Genomic DNA, 20,344 nt, shown 5'->3' on the forward strand with positions numbered 1-20,344 from the left:
TTGCTCAGACTCCCGCTGCGAACAGGTGAAACAGCTGAAAGTGTGGCCTGGAAGTCGTGACTCTCGTTCCCGTGACTAAGCAATCATGTCCACAGCAGAGAGAGCTCTGGCAGCCTCTTGGGAAAGGATGTTGTACTAAGTGTAATTGTGTGTCCATAAATTTTGACTTGGTGATCATTGCTGTTTTCTTAATTGGACAGGTCCTGCTGAAAGAAAAAAGTCACATGTTAATGCTGATACTGTCTGCTCCCTCAGCTGCTTTTGCTGTCACCAGTTACAGGCTTTGAATAGCACTTACTGGCTGGCTGCTGGTGCACACGGTGTCTGTGCTAGGTGGGACCTGTCTTCTCCCAGCTGAGACCACAGAGGTGTATGTGATGGATATTGCAGAGCTCTGTTTTCTCACCTTGCTGCTGTGTCAGGCTGCTGAACTGGGATGCTCCAGAAGCACATGGATATGCAGTTCCCCCTTTCTCTAACGAAACCAAAATGCCACAGTGCCAATAGGCTTTTCACTGTGACTGGCCCAAATTTGTGTAGGGGTGAAATGTGCAAAGCCCAGTCCAGAAAACAGATTTATATGTATAGGTAGGTAGGGGTAGGGAGCATTTCCCTTCTCCACTAAAATAATCTTGTTGGTTTTGTCTTTTTTATATGTGACCTAATGGACACACACCAGCATGCGTTTTAAATCACGACTCTGTCTGGAATTTCAGGTGGCCTTTATGGCCAGGAATTTCTCATTTATTCCAGCATAGCATTTGCAGTGCTTCTGGTAAATCTGCTGAAACTTACCCCATAATTTGCATACCAGTGTACTGCCAGCATTTTGACTAGGTCTTTGCTAGAGCGAATGCTTCCAAGAGCATGTCTTCAAATGGACAGTGTTCCCGAGAGGGGAGGCTCGTGCGTCAGTCATGGGCTACTGCATTCAATTCCTGCTTGCTTTGTGGCTTGAATTGGAGATACTGACTTGGATTGGTATGTAGTGTTGAGGTTTGTGTCCTGACAATATGAGTAAACTGCTTTTCTGCAGAGAAAGCACTGACGTACTCTTAAAGCACTGAGACATTGGGGCTAACATTTAGTTAGGTGAAGGGATGTTTCAGCTGCGGTAATAATGGAAGGGCTTTAATTCTAGGGTTCATTCCCCCCTTTTTCTCAGTGAAAACAAGCAGCCTTTTAGCAATGTTCTGGCTTTCAGAGTGGGAAGGATAGGATGCATTTTTGGAGAGAGAGGGATCTGGATCAGGTCAGGGAATGCTGCTGTGCTCTGTGTAAAATAGTCCTTTCTGGAGCATCAGCTGTACCTGATGCTCCAGTAGTGAAGCTGGGGAGCATGTGTGCAGTGAGTAGGGATTGTACCATGGGAAAAGTGGGTTGTGGAAGAGTGGCAGGGCTGTCCCATGCACAGCAGAATGAAGCAAGATGTGCAACGTCTTGTTTCAGTCTTCTCACTGTGTTTAACTTAATTTCCTCCTCTTCTGAAGTTGCAGTCTGTGAGTTGGGATTCACTGCTCAGTGTTTTCTTGGAAACTTTGAGAAGCTGAATAAAAATGATGTAAATGAGCAGTAGTGAAACAAGGTTTAGAGCTATTTGGTGCTGCTTAGAGCTGTTGGAGTTCCCTGGTAATCCTAACTTCAGATGATCAGAAATCTGATATGCCACCATATTATTAAATGTGATAGCCTCTGCCATTTAAAAGCACAGCATTTTAAGACTCTCTCACTTGAATCCTCTCAACTTTATAAGTGTTGTCTTAGTTGAGCTGGCAAGTCTTAGAGGAGCAACTCAGTTTAATTCTGTCAAAGCACGTACAGGATCAAGTGTCAGGGTTAGTATCTCTGACCATAGAAGATATCTTCTACCATAATGGGGAGAGAGAGGCACTGCTGCAGTTCATTTGCCTTCTTGGGTGATTTGTCCTAGGGATTTTAGTCGCTGTAATTACCTCTCTCCCTTTTTCAGTGAAGAGGGGCTGTGTTGGAGGGATGGCTTTTTTGCAACATCCTGATATTCTGGTTGCAAGTCTTGACTCCAAAGGCAAATCCTGAGACTTATTCCTACTTGAAAAGCAAACTTGCTTGTATGTTGTTGGCAGCTGAAGATGTGGTATCTAATGCACGATGAAGTCCCTGAAGTTTCATTTTGCTTTTGTTGGATTCTTTGTGTTAACAAATCATCTCATAGTTCCAGAGAAATTTAAACAGAATTGGTACATGAGGTAACTTAAGTTTTTAAAAAATCCCTACATTATATGTACACTGTATTCATCCCAATTGCTGAATTCGCTTCCCATCTCCAGAGCATCAAAAGCTTTGTTTGAAACCCAGAAGAAAGATCTCCTGCTACCCCCGCCACTGCCACCCATGTCTCCTGCACATCCTGCACCAAAGTCAACCAAGGTGGCCCAAAAGAGACCCAGAAGTGAGAGCGGCGAGCTGCCTGCCATGGATAACACTGCCAGGAACAAAAGCAACCACAAGGATCCTTTGTTCTCCAAGCACAAGAAAGTGGAGAGAAATCACGCTGAACTGTCGAAGGGCGTCAAAGTAGGTATCCGTTATAACTGGCAGGATGTTTCCTGCGACCCATGGGTGCTGTGTGATTCTCTTTAGAAACATGCTCTGAGGATATTAAAAAGGAAGGAAGATAAACCAGCCACCAGAGAAAGCTCTTTGAGGCATTTTTACCCCTTTAATGGCTGTATGCAACCATATGTTGCTAGCCTGAAAGCCTGCGTTGTAACTTCTCTGCTGACTTTCCATCATCTGTTTTCATCTCACCAGTGAAACATAGTGAGAAGGAGTGACCATGTAAAAACCAAAGGCAAGAGAATCATGTTTTTGGTACTAACTGTTCCTGACTGTAGGCAACTGCAAGTACAATATTGGTGTAAAATAAGTGTGTTTACAAAAAGAAAGAGTGGATTGCTTACAAACAAGAAACAAGCAACCTGTTTTTTTGACTGCAGCCTGGGTATAAGGTTTTATAGCTTCCTTACAAAATTGTTAATGATCGTTGCAGTTGGATCTTTGCATTTTTGGTTTATAAAATTCAATTATATTGCTGTTTACTAGTGGCTGGGTGAGGGTGGTCTAGGATGTTGTAGTGCGTGTGTGTGTTATACAGCGTGCACAGTCTGGCTTTAGCTGGCTTCTAACTTGCTTTTTCCTGATGATGTAGTTAGTAATGGAGAATCAGCAATTGCTGTGTGGTTAAACTGGAAATAAGCATGAATGGATATTACCCATTCCTGCCCTGGCTAGTGGCTGTGAAAAATGTGCTGCTTTGCAGCCTTACTGCTATCTTAGCCATTGCGCAGGGAAACCTGCTGCTTAATTTCTCCATGCTTGGGAAAAGTTTGAATGGCATTAAGCCTTACTAGCAGTCAGGTAAGAAGCCATTTCTATTATTGGAGATGGTGCTGGGGAAGAAGGTAAGAAAAGGGGGAAAGCCTGGAGAATAGACTGTGCCTGAGACAATTTTCGCTTGAAATTTAGGAAAGCCAGGCATTGGAATTGGTTTAGGCGTGTCTCTCTAACCGGCTTTATCTCTGCTCTGTGGTTTTTCAGGGATCTGCAGGGGATATCACAAATCCTTTCCCAGTGCCTTCTTTGCCAAATGGTACCTCCAAGCCAAGGAGACCTCAACTCAAGTTTGAAAAGTAAGTTTTTGTTTTACACCCCTCGTCTGTACTTTCTGAAGACAAGGCTGGCCCTGCAGCCACCCTGGCTTCTGCTTCTTAATGAGCACTTCTTTTGGGAGGAAAGAGAGAGGAAGAGATGTCTGGGACTTGCCCTGTACTGCCTTCTCGTGTCTGGGACTTAGCGCACCCACCACAAAGCAAAGGTCTCATTACAACGGTTCTTGGTTTGAGGGAAGCTACTCTAGAAATTAGGTACTTTTTAACTCTGAGAGGAGGTGTCTCTTGTGCCTGCCCAGAAGTGATGGGTTTTGATTTGTCTGATTCTTGAAAAGTGGCAGACTCCTCTGTGACAAGGTGCTGTGCAGGCAACTGACTTTTTCTGAGGGGGCATGACTCTTTACTTGCTCGTTTTGTTAGTGCACAGGTGGCTGTGTGCTATTTGCACGGTGAATAGATCCCAGTGCACAAGAAATGTGTGTGGTCCAACTTTATCATTGTTTATGTGTTGAGTGAGACCAAGACCTGTAGAAGCCTTGGTGACCATATCTCTTGTAAGCAGATAACCTGAGTGCAAGCTCTTTTGGTCTGAGGTGAGTGTGTGGTACTGCAAAGTTTACTATATGTTTCAATCAAAATGTATTTGTGGTACCACGAATGTACTTGAGGAGTGATAGAAGATCACGTAACTACTATCTTTCCATGGGAGCGAAGAAGTAAACTTGGCTTCATAGTAGCCTAACCTCCGGTGGTTTTTTATTTCAAAATGTAAGTTTTCAATGTTGTTTCTAACATACATTTTTTAAGAAATCAATTTATTTTAGCTGTGCATTCAGCTGCTCTGTATTTCTGAACATGCAGACAACATTCATTTAGTGACTATCATAATTGTAACGTGTGTTTGATAAGGCTGTAACAAGCTCACCAAATCAGGATGTTTGGACTCATAGCATCCTCTAGATATGAAGGTAAAATTGATAATTATCCTACCCTTTTTCTCTGTTTTCTGTTTTCCCTCTCTCTGTCCCCAATTCAGACAGCATCCGATGGAATACTACATAGAAGAGGCCAAGAGGCTGAAGCACAAAGCTGATGCAATGGTAAGTCTTAGCCCTGTGCTAGAAAAGTTAACCAGCTCTTGCATTCGGACCTGATAACTGAGTGCATGTGAATAAGATTCACTGGCTAACATTATTTCCATGCTCCATACTGGAGTATGTTTAAGTCATATGTGGGGAGGCTGTCTTTATTTGCCAAATGTTCAGATATTTCCCTTTGTTATAAACACATCTAGATAATATGCCTAGAGAATAGGATTCGGAACTGACGTTGTCTGAGGTTAGCAGACCTGTTTGCTTTGCAGAGCTATCACAAAGTCCTTGGAAGATAGATGGAACAGTTAGTTTTAAGACCATTTACTCTGAAACATCAGGATCCTGATGGTAATTGTGTTGCTGGTGAACAAGACTTGGAAGTGCCCTTTTCAGATGTAACTGGCTTTCTCTGCTATGTGCAGTTTAACAGCATGCATGACTGAACATACTTTTTTGCTAATTATGGCTCAGTGAGATAATGTACCTTTGCTACTTGCCATTTACCTGTGAAAATGAAGTGAGGGAATACTGCAGTGGGAAAGCCCCATTTGCCTCTCACGAGGCAGGCCTCCAAGACCAGACAATAATATCCAAAAAATCTGAAGATAATAAATTACTCGAGGAAAACATTGAGCAAGAGGAAGAGATACAAAGAGCCAGAGCACACAAAGCTGATGACAGGGACCACATTAGAGGTTCTGCTGAGAACCCTTTAATTATCACCTGGAGCCCTGACTTGCATCTTTTTCTTTCTTCAAATCCTGCCTAACTAGGGAGAAAAAAGGAATTCGGGTACACTTGAGAGAAGTAGTTTTTGCCTTAGTCTAAAAATGAGAATTTTCTTCCCAATAGACCGACAAGACTGGAAAGGCCTTTCAGTACCTAGATGCTGCCCTTTCCTTCATTGAATATGGGATTGCCTTGGAATCGGATGCGCCAGCACCAAAATCAGCTTACAGCATATTCAGCGACACCATAGATCTCATCAAGTAAGCGTTTTCAAAGCGTGATGGTTAGGCAGCATGTTTGGAGGGGAAGAGTTAGTTGCATTGCTTGTTTGCAACTGCAGCAGCTCCGGATTCCCACCATGGAGCAGAGTTCGGGTTGCTGTACAAGCACGAGACAGACAGACCATCCAGAGGCACCAGAGACAAATCCCTTGAAATGTTTCAGCATTGCTCCTCAGAAGAAGTAGGCACTGTGTCCTCCTCAGCATTTGAGCCTTGCAGCTGAGGTACACCAGAGGACACTGGTTATGACAGTCAGGGACACGAAGGAGATTGTACTTTATCCAGATCTGAAGTTGCTTTTGCATGTGAGCTCCGTAGTATTTCAGTTAAAAAAAAGCAAGGCAACAATATAGTGTGTGGAAGAACAGTATGTGCCCCAAAGGTCTTGCAGCTTGATTGAAGGCAAATTTTACTGGTTTCTCCCATGTGTCTTTCTACCAGTACACTTTATTAGGGTTTCTTTTAGAACCTTCCCCATTTAGTTTCACAGCCATAGTAAATGTATGTAGATAGTAGATAGTATGACATATACAGGCAGCGCAACCAAAGGCACCATATAGTAGATAGAAAAGTAGTAAATGTATGTAAATAGTAGATAGTATGACATATACAGGCAGCGCAACCAAAGGCACCATATAGTAGATAGAAGAGTAGTAAATGTATGTAAATAGTAGATAGTATGACATATACAGGCAGCACAACCAAAGGCACCATATAGTAGATAGAAGAGAGATAGGTATCAGTTTATTCATATTGAAATTACAGGTTATGTGTTTTTGAGAGCTGATTTGACTTCTTGCCTTAGAGCTGAAACAGCTGTTAGGTAGACTTCAAACTTTTTAAATTACATTGTTTGCTTTCTGGTCTTGATGGACCAGATGTATTTCCAAGATGGTGGAGTTGCTTTGTTTTCAAAAAGGAGATTTGCTTGTTTGTTTTTTGCCAAAAGAAATATTTCCACTTAGATGTCTGTCTTGTCCAGAAACACTTGAATTAATATTTCACCTTCAGTAACAGGGACACCTCTTCTGGGCCGCAGGCCTGTAGGTGGCCCACAAGCAGCATCTACTTGTAGGGATGTTGCCTGTTCATCAATGTAAGAGGAGAGTGAGTCACATAAGGGAATATCTGTTCCCGCTGCATGGAAGACAAGGCATTTTGAGACACAGTCCTCTGCTCAAAGTCATACAAAGCACTCGGTGCTAGGATTAAGAACTCAGGGCAGGTTTCCTGACTTTTGGACCGGTGTTTGAGATAATGGCATGCACTATTTTTTCATAAACAGTGGGACTTCAGCACTGATGGCTGACAAGATTCTGTTTATTTTGTTTCCTTAGATTCATCATGACATTGAAATCCTTTATGGACTCCTCAGCGTCTTCACATGAAAAAATCTTTGCTGTATTATGGTGGGTAACTGTTTTCTGTGCCTTCATATTCTGCTTTTAGACTTGATAGAGTGAAAGACCCATTACTTTCAGGGGCAAAAGAATGAGTTAAATGGGAATCAGAGTTCCGCAAGGAAAAAATCACAATACAAAAACCAGAATGAACTGGAACATCTCTAAAGTGAGCTGGGATATCACAAGGGACCACACATGGAAGGCACAGGCTCTAAAATTTGATCTGCTGGTAACTTGAGAGGGCATAAGGGCTTACACCTAAGGTGAAAGAATGTGATTTGGCAGCCCATGTTTAAGCCGTGTAACTGTAGCTGTAGCTGAACATAGCTGAGGCACTTCTGGACGGGGGCTTACTCAGCCTGTGGCATCTATAAGAGGCTGGGCACCTGTTTAGATAAAAGATCAGACATGGCCCTTCCTCGTTTGTTTTTTTTTTTCCCTTGTGATTTTTTCACAGAGTCTTTTTTTTAAGATGAGCAGAAGGAGGAGAAATTCTCAGCTTTCTTGACTTTGCAGTACAGCTGATATGTGCCTGCCTCCGTCCCACAAGGCTGATGACTGCTGAGCAGGCAGCAGCGAGCGTGAACACTGACGCTTGGGTGTGTTTCTGTTCACAGCATGCGCTGCCAGTCTATTCTGCACATGGCTATGTTTCGTTACAAAAAAGACACTGCAATAAAGTATTCCAGGATCCTGAATGACCACTTCAAGGTAGGGCACGTATTACTAAGCTGCCAGCTGGATGGCTGCAGTAGTTACTGATGTCGGCTGAATAGCCCAAACCCTAACGAGTTCTATTCCTTGCTGTAGAGTTCTTCCAGAGTGACACAAGCACCTTCTCCGTGTGTTGCAAGGTAAGATTTAAAAATATGTTGTAATGTGTCTGTAAGGGTGTGGGTGAAAACGGTAGCCGGAGTGTTTGAGTTGCAAGCTGCATTTGAGGGTGCCTCACCGCTCGCTCTTTCTTGCCACCTGAAATCATACTGTTAGGGGGCATGAGTACGTTTCTGCTCTTTTTCTCCTGTCTTTTTTCGTTGGAAAGGGTTTTTTTTTTTTGTTATGAGATCCAGAGTTGCCACGTATCAAGCAGAGCAGTTCTCCACCAGAGAAGCAGGTTAGAGGAGCAAGGAAGGTATCATCACTATGCTGTTTCAGAGCCTCTGTTGTTGTCATCTTTGTTCTGTTAGAGGTCCCTTGAGACTTAATGGGATACCATCCCCATCTCCCTGGCCACTGTCCAGTAGGATTATGCCTTCACCCTGTGGTAGCATAACTTTGAGGTGATATTTCAACATTTTTCTCTTTAGCTCAGTCACCAATTAAGAAAAAGAAACTCATTTTCTAATTTGTGAGTTATTGAGCATTTTGGCCTTTCTGTGTATCTGCAGCAGTGTTGCTGTGTATGTGGCAGCAAAAGTAAAAGGCAAGCTGTCACATAACAGGGTTTGACCTGATGCCCAGCAGACCGGGCCTGTGTTTTAATGGCAAGGAGTAAGAAAGAGTTTTTCTGTGTGCTGTGGTAATTGCATTTGGCAGATAGCTACCAGGCTCCACGTCTGTCCCTTTTAAACTCTGCGGTTGAGAGAGGGTTGTTTGGTCTTTAACAGTGATGCTGAAATTCCAGTTATTTTTCTGCCACCTTGGACAGTATAGTTTATTGGAAAGTAAATGGTCTCCCAAGAACAGTGATGGAAGCCCTGTCATACCACTGGACTAAAATTAGGTTGGGTGAAGTGGTGGGGGTGAAGTGATGTGATGAAGCCACCCTGTGTCTGGAAGGCGGGCAGCTGACTGCCTTTAGCTTCCCTGGGTCTATAAATAAGTGTGTGTAGGCTGACCTGGCTGCTTTGACTAGCTGTCAGAAAGCTCCAGCCTCCATAGGTGGGGAGCTTCAGCATGCCCGAAATGGAAGTCATTAGAAAAAAATACTTAGATAATCTGGTGAAGGCTTCCACAAGTAGGTATAGATTTTGGAAGGTGGGTGGGTAGCCCTTTCTGATGTCTAGTCCCGCATTTTCTTTTGTCGAGAGGAGTTCTTAGAGTCACGATCACTTCAAAAACCTTGGTCTTGCACTCAAAGGACAATTACTCGTTATGTAGCTGAACACGTCTCAGTTTTCAACACTCCACTCCATACTGCAGGCCTGGATGACTCCAGATAGCTGCTGGCATAAGATAGTCTTGTGGCAAGACTTTTAACTCTGAAGTTAAACATTCATGGTGGTGTTTCTTTCTCCTGCAGAAGCACAGGCATGCCTTCTCCTCTTTCTCCAATGCCCTCTCCTGCCGGTTCTGTGAGTTCTCAGCCAGGATCAAATGCTAGCAACTGCAGTGGCAACAGCATTGGCTCTTCAATCACTGTCCCCTATAATATCCCAAGCATCACCTCTTCCTACGTCAACATCACTTCCTATATCCTCTATGCGTATGATATTTGGGAACAGGCTGATGCACTGGCCAGGAAGAATAAGGGTAAGTTTTTGCCCTCTGGCTTTTCTGTCTTATGTGTTGTCATTATATGTATGTACTTGCTTAAATCCTAACACTCAGCGTAGCAAACACCATACCTAAAGATCAAAGCATTAAGTATGTTGAAATAGACATCTAGGGCATATTGGCAGGTTATTGGCAGAGATACTTGATGGTGATATATTGATGAGTGTTCCAATTAAAAGGTTGTCTTGGCATCCTCAAATGTCTAAGAGCTAAGGGATGAGGGTATCAAGTGCAGGAAACCTGCCAACTCACTTTACGGTAACACAAGAAGCGTAAGGGGTTTTTTGCTGTTTGTTTTTCCCTTTGGGGCACTTAGCTTTTCTGAGTTGGTTCACTTTCTTTAAAAACAGCTTTATGGCCTGTAGCCTTGTGTTTTAGTTTGTTTGTCAAACTTCCAGGTATTTTTGTCTTGAAAATGGTGAAGCTGGCTTCTGTCCATAACAGAGAAGCTGAGTAGCACTGAATTGGAGTTCTTGCTGGGCACGTGACCAGTATTTGCCAGTAGCATTTCCTAAAATTGCTGCTACTTTTTTTACTTTACAGTTTTGTTGTTAAAAATGTTGTATTGTCCTGTGGTACAAGCAGTGGTGAATAAGCAAAAGCCCTACAGTGGGTGCAGTTCAGTCTGTAACCTGCCATCCCATGTGGCATTTTTCATAAAACAGTGTCATTTTTCATAAAACACAAAGTTTTGTGAGCTACTGTGGGCAAAGGGATGTATTGCCATGATCTGTTGGCAAACTTGCAAAAGAAACTAAGCACGATGTGCCTGGCTGAATTGTTGGCAGGCTGTAAAAATACTCACACTAATGAGGCAGTTGCTGAAATTCAAAAGGCTTTGCAAGTCACCTTTGAATAAAGTAACTCCAGTTGTTGGCTGTCCTCTGAGCAAATCTGTGCTCACAGCAGCAATTCATTTGTAGTATTTTGGATTATATCCTCAAACGGCTGATAAGACTGTCACACAGAAGGAGCGGTGGATGCTGCTGGTAAGCCAGAGGAATGACTCATGGAGAAAAACCTGTGGGAGGGCAGCCTGAGCACAATCTTGCATCAAACAAGACTAAATTCAAAACCTGCTCTGTGTTGCCGATTTAATGTAGGGGAATGATGACTGGGGGGTAGTAAATACTCCCAAGGGAGTGGATCTGTGCAGGAGGACAGTAAATACTCATGTAGGCTTGGCAGTTGTTGTCACTGTTCAGGACAGTGGAGGAGTTTCAGAACTGGAACTTGTCGATATTCAGTGTAACATACAGATGCTAAGAGGTACAGAAAGTGAATACATAAAACTAAAACAAAAAAAAGGCCACATCCTTGATTCTTTTATGCAATTCATAGGGCATAAGAAGAGGAGGAAAGAGCAGTGGCCTTCAGCTATCAAGTTCTCTTAAAAACGGAAGTTATAAGTTAGTGGAAAGCAATTAGTTGTAACTGATGTCCAAGTCACTTGTGCAGAGCTGAAGTGCTTTCTGGCGGGTCCACAAACAGGTGCTTCCAGCGCAGGACTCAGGCTCCTTGCCATAATTCAGAGCAGCACCATGGATCATGAGGCTGTAACAGGTTGTCTTCCAGCCTCTGATCTCCCACAGCGAGGACAAGCTCAGGCTGCATGTGTACATGTGAAGTCACTCTCCTTTCACAAATCAGATTATCTTCTATTTGCTCAGGCAGGGGGTTTGGACTCCTTGTCTCTGCTTACAGCTCTTCTGTTCCTCATGGAGGGAATGGATACCCATTTTGTAAACAAAAGCAGGAAAATCAGGGGAAATGTGTTCTCTGCTTCTGAATTGGAAAGTATTAGAAAGAAAACGTTGTGCTCTCTGCTTCTGAAGAGTTCCTTGCACAGCTAGGTAGAAATTTTCAGCCTCCAGGTTCAATCTTTATGTGTAAAAAAGGAGAGCTGAGAATGGCCAGTTTCTGAAAAGGTACCTGGCAACATGATCGAGGCTGGACTGGGACGAGGTCATGTCACTGGAATGCAGGTCATGCAGGAATGTCTTGGAAAGGTGACTGGAAAGGAATAGATGTGATAATTTCCTGTAACCCACTGTCACCTGCAGATGATGGCCAGCACAGAGCAGGGCGTGCAGGTTCAGATACGCTGCAAGAGCCATCTCCTGCCCATGCGGGAGGAGGAGCGCAGTTGGTGGCAGGATAGGAGGATTCTGTTAAATCTACCTGACGTGCCCAGCTATAAGCAATCCAAATCAGAGCTGTATAGCCTAGCAAGCTATACAAATTTTTAAACCTGTTCAGTTGAGAAATTATGATGTCTCCAAGGTTTGAGGATGGATGAAGGGAAGGGACCCGTCTGATGACAGCTGCGTGTGCTTCTGGGCATCGCTCAGAAAGACACTCAAATATAACCTGTTTAAAATCTGAGAGAAGCACGCAGCGGGGACTGGGGTGTGAACACCCGAACTTTTGCCCACCTACCATAGAGTCTCGATGTCTTTTTAAAGCCAGCGCTTGGGGAGGTGGTTCAGTGTGTGTATGCATGTGTGAGTGCGTTTTCCTCTCACGTGCCCTGCCTCATGTGCTTGTTACGCTTTCCAGCCTTCTAATACTGCTGAGCTCTCTGCATTAACAATGTGTTTAACGGGACTTGCCTACTGACAGTGTGCTGCTGTTGTCGCTCCTCGCTGCCCCCTCGCCTGTCAGACGTGCCTGTTGTGTGAAACCAACCAAATGTTTTCTCTCTCCCTCCGCTTTTTCCAGAGTTTTTTGCTGAACTCAGCACAGCGACATGCGCTCTGGCACTGAACAGTAGCATGACCGAACTGGTACACTACACTAGACAGGGTTTACAGTGGCTGAGACTGGAAACAAATACGCCTTAACTGGTGCTCAAGGTGGTTAAGTACCTTGAACTTTTTTGCACTTTTGAAGCCTCAGAAACAGCTGACCTGTTGAATCGTTGGATACAAAGCACCTGCAAGGGAAAATAAATCAAGGTGGAAGGAATCTGGTTACACTGGAAAAACTTTGAACTGTGTTTTAGGGTAGCACTTTGCTGCCTTGAAAAAGAAGAGATGGAGGAAAGCCTCAGCGTTGATGGCACCTTCCTTTAAAACGACGAAGTGCAATGAATTGTCTGAATGGCTCAATGTATTGATGGTCTATAAACATTTCTATTATGAATAACCAGCAGGACAATAATCACACATGAAGAAGTGCCGACAAGAAGGAAATCTGCCTCCAGAGGTTATTATGCAACATCCCACAGTCTGCAACAGTTGTGTGCCCAGAAGACATGTCAGAGAAGTGTTTTTGCAAGCACGGATGCAATCTTTGGTGTCTTTGTTCCTCAGATGGCAAGTAGCAACCTCATCAGCACCGAACAGCATTATGTTACAATAAAAACAGCAAAGTGGTCTGCCTTGCCTGCTTTCCAACCTCATCCTCTTGCATTTGTCAGCCAGATGCTGCCCTGAGAATCAGGGGAAGCCACTGCCTTCAGTGCTGCAAGTTCACTTTTTAAGTCATGGCTGCTTTGGTCCTCCTTGCCATGCACTCACACACACATGCCCTTAGCACTCAAAACTGTGTTACTTAGGGTCTTGCTTGGTTTAAGCCTTGTAAGCCAAACACAGTTCGGGTGGCAAAATGACCAGGTGTGGTTGGAAACAGCTCTTGCCTCTCTTCTGCGGTGGAGGGATGTCACTCACACTGAGGACTCCTTTTCCGGTTGCTTTTTGTTGTTTCGATGGCTGGGGGTGGACAGCTGTACTGGGTCACTGTGATTGCTTGGACATTTTTATGAGTCTGAGAGCTTACATGGGGAGGAATCACTTCTGTTTAAGGAGGGACTAAGTGGCTGAATGTGGAACGTAAGACAAATTTTGCGTTTGGATACTTGCCTGCAACCACTGCTGGTCTTAGTGAATATCTAAGAGCAGGATTTGGTACCAAAGTAGGGCATCCTTCACGTGGGAGAGAACTCATGTCCTCTTTCTCAACCAAACTACAGGATGGGCCCAGTGACTTAGAAATCTGTCAAGGGAACACGAAAGGGAATAATCAGCTGTTTGCAAGCATTTTTTCCTTGTCAGGAGCTGCATTTTTGAAATTGCGATTTTGCAGGTGAGAGTAACAGTGGAGGCAGCATCCATGACATTCGTGTATTCAGTAAGATGACACCCTTCTCTACCCAAAGATTTCCTGTTGTGTGACAGCAGCGTCCTGCCATCCTCATATCTAATAGTGTGCCTTAGCTCTCTGGTCCTCTCTCGCATCCCTCGCCCTATCTCCGACAGACCCATGGGAGTGGCGAAGAGAAGGATGGTATCCCAAAATAATTGTGTTTACAGGAAAGAATTAGCTCCCTTTTCCACATAATTTCAGGATGGAGGAACAGGTCTGCACATGTGCAGCAGTACCCGCTTTGTAAAATACCTGTCTGTGGTTTTGAGGCTCACGAAAATGGACAGTAAATAAATATCAGCAAAAGGTCTGCATTTCCAAAAGTAGTTTCTGTAGAAATGGCCTCTGCCATGGGGAAGCCTGGAGTCATCTTGCCTCTGGGAGGAGCTGGCGGGAATATGCTGCAGCTCCGTTCTAGTCCCGAGCACAAGGGAGCTCTCTCGCCCCCCCCCGACAGCGCAGGACCGCCGGGATCCTGGCTGGGTCTTCCCACACCTTCAAGGGACTGTCCTTTTATGTTCACTTTATTAAAAGCCTTAGTGCATTTCAGGGATAAGCTGTCCTAACCAGTGGAAGGAAGGTCCATGTCCCCCCGCTCCCTGTTTTACCTCTCAAACTTCGCTTGCGCTGCTCCTCCCTGGAGGAGGAGCTCCCGGCTCCGAGAAGCCAGGACAAGAGAGAGGCTCGGCGTTAACTGTTTTGTTCTCAGGAAGGGCGGGGATGGCCAGCCAGCCTGAAGGCTTGACGTCCACTTTGGAGCTCAATTCCAGACTGGTGGGTCAATGTCTTCTTCTGACTTCATCTTCAAACAAAGCTATTTTTAGGATCACCAGCTGAGGAGGAGGAAGGAAGGAAGAAAGCTTTATTGAACCTGAAAACCACTATGGGAGTCTGTAAGAACTGTAGCTGAGTGTTAGGGGTAAGCCTAAGGTGAAGCAGGGGCACGGGTCCCCCCAGTACTTTCATTTCGCATACGCCCATCTCCCTTCCTACTGTCAGGCCAGGTTCCCATCAGAGAGCTGCTTGTTCACAGTTGCCCACCCAGGGGGATGGCATCCTGCAGCCCGCGAGGCAGGGCGTGCAGCTGCCCCCATCCTGCATCCAGCTTCCCCGGGGGGATGGCATCCTGCAGCCCGCGAGGCAGGGCGTGCAGCTGCCCCCATCCTGCATCCCACGGGTGCACCAGGTCCTGTCCTCGCCTGCCCTTTGGGCACTTTGCTGCCCAGGTAGAGGTAATCTGTTGCCCTGCTCCTAGGAAAGTTCACGCAAGGGCATCGGGCGAGCAAAGTCAGTCAGTCATCACTACCCAGTGACGGCAGATGAACTACTGGTATTTGCTGCTTTACAGTTGGGAAAAGGCAGCACGTGCTCTGCTACTGTGTGGAGGCAGTCGTGCAGGGCTGCTCACGTTCCCAGGACAAACTCCCCCGGGCTTTGGAGGGAAGGAGATCATGGGCAGTTCGTGTCACAGGCATGTGGGGGGCTATTTGGGGGCTCTCATTTCAAAAGCGATGTGTGGAAGCATCGGTTCCAAGCTACATAGCAGGAAGCTATGTTTTGTTTCAGGTCATGGAGAAGACTGTTTAAATAATAGGTAATTTTTAAAAAGCCATCGTATTTCAACCTGGAGCCAGGTCAGAGGCCTGCAAAGGGTTAGGAAAAATGCTCATTGTTTTCACTTGGGCCTGTTCAGGCCTTTAAAAAAAACAAAAAAAAAACCCCAAACAAAAAAATAATAAAAAAAAACCTCAAACCAAAACATAAGTGGAGGAAATAGCATTTGCCATTAGGAAACAAAACCATGAATCCAAGGAAAAACAGAGGTGATAGTTGAGTCCCAGAAGGAGAGGAGGCAGCTATGGTGGCAAAGCAGCATCATTTCCATGCAATATTTATTTAGAAGAAATAATACATGTGTTGAAATTGTCAAATGTTCTATTTTTAAGATGCCATTTATTTAATAGTTGAAAACCCCACTTATATGGAGATAGAGATCTCTTCTGTAACTGAAAGTCAAAGTCTGACTGCAATGTCGTCATTTTTGGTTTTGTCCTCTCCCCTCCCTCTTGGTTCCCATTATAAATCTGTACATCTTAAACTTATTTTGGGGATGTATGTCCCTCTTGTAAATAACTTTTTCTGCCCTGTGTGTGATGGAGTTTCCAAGATGGTTGATTCATTCATATGGGGAAATAAACAATAAATGAAGTAGCCTATTTGTTATGAGTTGTTGCAAGAGTCCTCGTGTTCTCAGCTTCTTGTAGAGAAATTGTAATTTGCCTTTTCTTTCTGAATGGTCTTAGTGTTTCCCTGCTGAATGAGGTTTAAGTATGAATTTCTGTACAAGAAGCCTGTTTCAATTGCTCCCCTGTTTATCGCCCCTTGCCCTTTCCTTTAGGAACAAGAATGGGTGCAAATCTAGAAGCGCAGAGTGGCAGGAGGGTCATGACTCAAGACATCTGCCTCCTGTCCTCCCGAAACGGATTTGGGGAAGACTGTGCTGGGCTCAGCTGCTGACGGCCAGCAGAGCCTGGCTCCGAGTGCTTGCTGACAGGAAAATCCCACGGGTTGGTTTCATGCAGTCGAACAAGTTAAGAAAAGAAGCAGACAAGGCGCAGAAGTGGTGGTTGAAGCGTTCTGCTCCGCGTTTGCCACACAGGTGTTGCGGGGCTCGGTGCTGGGAGGAGGATCTGCTCAGGTCTAGTTCATGGACACATTTCTGAAGTGCTGCAAGGAGGATTTCCCTCAGGGAATCCCGCAGGATTTCATGCCCTGTGGTAGCTCTGCTTCTCGCTGGTTATGCAAGATGATCTCTTTGCAATGGCCTTACACTTCTTGTTTGGGGCTTTTCCCACTTTTCGTTTTATGTCGGCCACGTAACTGTTCCTTGAAGAATGATCTTTGCATCTCTTTATGCACTATTGTGATATAATTCGTGTGTATAATTCAGGTCCTTCCTGCAACAGGCATTGCACCTAAGATGTTTGCTAATAATAGATGTGGTTTTCTAATGTAGTATATAAATTGTAGAGGATACTGAAACCTGTTTTAATACCCATTAGATAGGTTGCTCTTACAGATGTTGTATATAGAAATCTATACTTTTTTTGGGTCGGTGCACTTTTTCACAGCATGCTTAAAATCCCAATGGCAAAATTGGTATTGAAGTAAGAATAAAAGGAAAAAATATCTAGTTAGTAAAAAAAAAAAAAAAAAAAACAAAACGTGAAACGTCCCCAAATGAGCATCTGGTGGGATTTTTAGCTACAGACTAGCCAGGAGGAGCTTGGTGGTGCGTTTGCTCAGGCGAGGTGGGAGTGAGACTCAGTTCACTGCCATCAATTAGTATTTCAAGTGGATGAAACGAGGTCGGCCCCAGGCTGGTTGCAAGATGCATGGAGGGTAAGAAAAGAGCATGGGAAGATAGCTTGTGGTTGTGGCTGTACATATCTGGATAAAGCACCTGTGAATTTTGGGTGCAAGGGGTAGTTGGACGCGAGCCATCCTGTCTGCTGGCTGGGGTGGAGCTACTTTTCGTGGGTCATTCGCACCCTCTGTCCCACCATTTCCTTCCCCCTTGCACCCTGAAAGGTATGTTTCCCACACTTCTTGCTTGGGGCAAAAGCAAGGAGGGTTAGATTTGGAGGTGGGGTGGAGATGGGGAGCGGAAGGAGGGATGCAGAGGAAGGAGGTGGGACGTGCTAGCAGGGAGGTCATCCAAAAACCAGGGAGGGAGAAGGGGGAGCAGGAGGCCATGGAGCTGCAGCAGGCATCGACTGCCCCGCTCAGCTTTCCGACCGGGGCAGTGGCCCCCCTGGGCTAAAATGGCCAAAAGTATTTTGGGGTTGTTTTCCAATAATATTTTGTTGTTGTTTTTTGTTTATTTATTGAGCCTTTATTGACCAAACCTAATTTTGCAACCGTGTTTAATTTATTACAGATTAACTTGCTTTCTCTCTTTGGCTTGGCTTACCCTTTTCAAAGACAAATGTTATTTTTGGCAAAACAGCTGCATTAAACTTGATTGCAGTTTCTCAGCCCTGTGCTGCTCTCCAAACACTAAAATAGCCTGTTGGCAGCCTGTGCTTTCTTTATATTAATTGCACTTTTAGTAACCCTTGTCACTACCCAAACCCAACAGTGTTCCTGGGCCATCATCAGCATTTCTGAATGTGTTTCTGTAAACTTTGTGTTCCTGAAATGAGGACACGTGCATGTTACAATGGCAGCGTGCGATCACTGCTGTTTTGCAATGTGTTTTGTCAAGGTACAGGGTTCCTGGAATTCCCACTGGGTTTTTCTCTCCTCTCCTACTCAGTATTGCTGAGGTTAACGTTTTCTTTGAGTCCAACTTTTCATATCATAGCAATACAGCAATGTTGTCCGCTTCTGTTGAACCAGTAAAACTGCATCCCAACCAATAGCTTTTTTCTGTACTCTTTCAATATTTGAAGGCACGTGTCAGCCCGTATGTAGTCTGTGGCAGCTGAAAGGTATTTCTGAAAGTTGCTCCAACGTGTGCAGTGTTTTGCTTGTTACACATGAGGTGCAGCAAGCTCTGAACTTGCCCATGAGCTCTCCTCGCTGTTCAGAGAAGAGCTAGTTAGGATTCGGGGTCAGGCTTTTGCTTTGTCTTGTTTTTCCAGAAGGCCCTGGGAAATGGGGGGAGTGAGATGCAATCTGCAAAGCAGGGCAGGAGCTGAAGGTTTCGTGAGGGGAGTTTTCTTTGTGACCTGAATGTGTACGGTAGTGCCATGGGCGCCTGTAGGGCTCGTGTCACCAGGTCTCCGGGCAGTACGTGAATCATGGCACGCTGGTCAAGCCGTTGCCCACCTGCTCAGCTGCCAGCCACCCTCTCCTTGCATTTCTGCATTGTTTCTGTGAGATCTCTATTTCAACTGTTATCATACTGGGTTGGGTTTTTTCCTTTTTTTCACCCTACTTCACTCACGATCTTAGAGCGTATATAAAATCTGCAATTCTCAGTGAAAACATCCTTAAAAAGTAACTGTCAGGTTTCCTGAACATGGCACATTGGTCTTAAATCTGTTAAACGGTTGTCATCCCGTGGGAGTCACACGCCAGTCCTCCCTCTCACAGCAGTGGCCTGGGGTTGGGAGAGGCGCGGTGCCTTAGAGCCCCACGGAGAAACGAGGATGCCAAACCTCTTGCAAAATGGAGTCTCCAGTGGGAAAAGATGTGCAAATAAGCGAGGGGAGGAGACTGATGTGTTTGACTTCAGCACTGAATCCGCACTCTGAGGCTTCTGTGAATAAGAAGTACTGCCTTTTATAGTCCTTAAAAAAGACAAAAAATCAGATCTGTGATACAGCTTAAAAAAAAAAGGTAAAAAAAAAATCTTTCCAAAGAAATTGTGCCACAGATCTTTCATTTGTTTGTCTTCTGTACTGAGGATGAATTGCTGCGTGCGTGTGTGTATATATATATATATGTGTGTGTATATATATATATATTAAAAAAAATTAAAATATGAATTTTGACTTGCTTGTCTTCAAGTTCTTCAGATGAAAGAGATGTTGGTCAAAATTGTAAAGATGAAATGAAAAACAAGCTGCCTGGGGAGGGGGAATTTCTTGTTTTGCTGATCTGAAGCTGAGATGTCTCACCCTCCCCTGTGCTCTGCTCACACACAGTTGCACAAGCACAGCCCCTGGGTGCAGCTTTGCTGGGAGGCGAGGGTTGATGTGGCCGTGCAATCTGTGATTGTGCCGCATATCTTCCTTGGTATGTGGTTGAATTTCTTGAAATATTCAACAGCACGAACTTGCCACTGTCTTCACCTCATTGCCACCTTTTGAGAGAAGATACCAAAATGATGTGTTTCAAGTTTTTCAACCTTGAGGTTTGCAATTCAGGTGTCCATCCTGATGAGACTGCGATGCTGGGATTCATTTGTAAGTACTACTTTGGCAAAATATTCAAGCATATTTCCAAATCCTATTTATTTTGTCTGAGGATGGGGCATGTTTTACTGGGCCAAGTAAAAGTCTTTGGGAGCTAGTACATACGTATTTTCCTTTTTTCCTCTCTCCTAATGACTGCATGCATAGTAGTCCTGATGCTGCCTCTCTCTTTTGGTTGATAACATGAAAAAGAAAACAGAATTAGTCTTCTGTTTTCCTGGTTTGTTTTGTCTGACAGCTTTGACCTTCTTTCAGTGAGGAAAACTTTAATTAAGGGCGGTAACTAACCTTCTGCTAAAAACCAGTCATCAGTGGGTGTGAATCGCACCACATACCTACAGAGGGATGAATCTCAGCCTGATCCCGAGGGGTTGGAGATGGCAGCCCCTGGCTCCCAGGCTGTGATGAGGGCTAACAACTCCGGCAGCGCTGTGCTGGGTGTTTCTGTGCCTGCGGGCTTTACAGAGCAGGGCAAGTGTGTGCCCCCGTCAGCTCTCCTTTTTTCCCCTCTGACAGGGAGTGTTGGCATGCCTTAGAGCAGTGTTGGTGCCAAGGTTAAAGAGGCTTCATCTAAACGCCCAAGTGCATGCGCCTGCAGGCGTTGCAAGCAGGAAAAGGGAGTGT

General features: G+C 44.7%; 1 protein-coding gene across 1 annotated transcript in view; it reads left to right on the plus strand.

Annotated features, from left to right (window-relative positions):
- Window positions 1–16,019, plus strand: part of AFF1 (ALF transcription elongation factor 1) — a 129,181-nt gene extending 113,162 nt beyond the window's left edge. The window contains exons 15-23 of the mRNA XM_075149927.1: window positions 2,307–2,553; window positions 3,577–3,668; window positions 4,684–4,747; window positions 5,594–5,730; window positions 7,089–7,160; window positions 7,772–7,865; window positions 7,965–8,008; window positions 9,397–9,626; window positions 12,372–16,019. Of these exons, the coding sequence (XP_075006028.1) occupies window positions 2,307–2,553; window positions 3,577–3,668; window positions 4,684–4,747; window positions 5,594–5,730; window positions 7,089–7,160; window positions 7,772–7,865; window positions 7,965–8,008; window positions 9,397–9,626; window positions 12,372–12,493 (1,102 nt within the window). The 3' untranslated portion in view covers window positions 12,494–16,019. The remainder of the gene's footprint in view (window positions 1–2,306; window positions 2,554–3,576; window positions 3,669–4,683; window positions 4,748–5,593; window positions 5,731–7,088; window positions 7,161–7,771; window positions 7,866–7,964; window positions 8,009–9,396; window positions 9,627–12,371) is intronic.
- The last annotated feature ends 4,325 nt before the right edge of the window (window positions 16,020–20,344 follow it).

Source organism: Calonectris borealis, chromosome 4 (assembly GCF_964195595.1).
Source record: "Calonectris borealis chromosome 4, bCalBor7.hap1.2, whole genome shotgun sequence".
Taxonomy (NCBI): domain Eukaryota; kingdom Metazoa; phylum Chordata; class Aves; order Procellariiformes; family Procellariidae; genus Calonectris; species Calonectris borealis.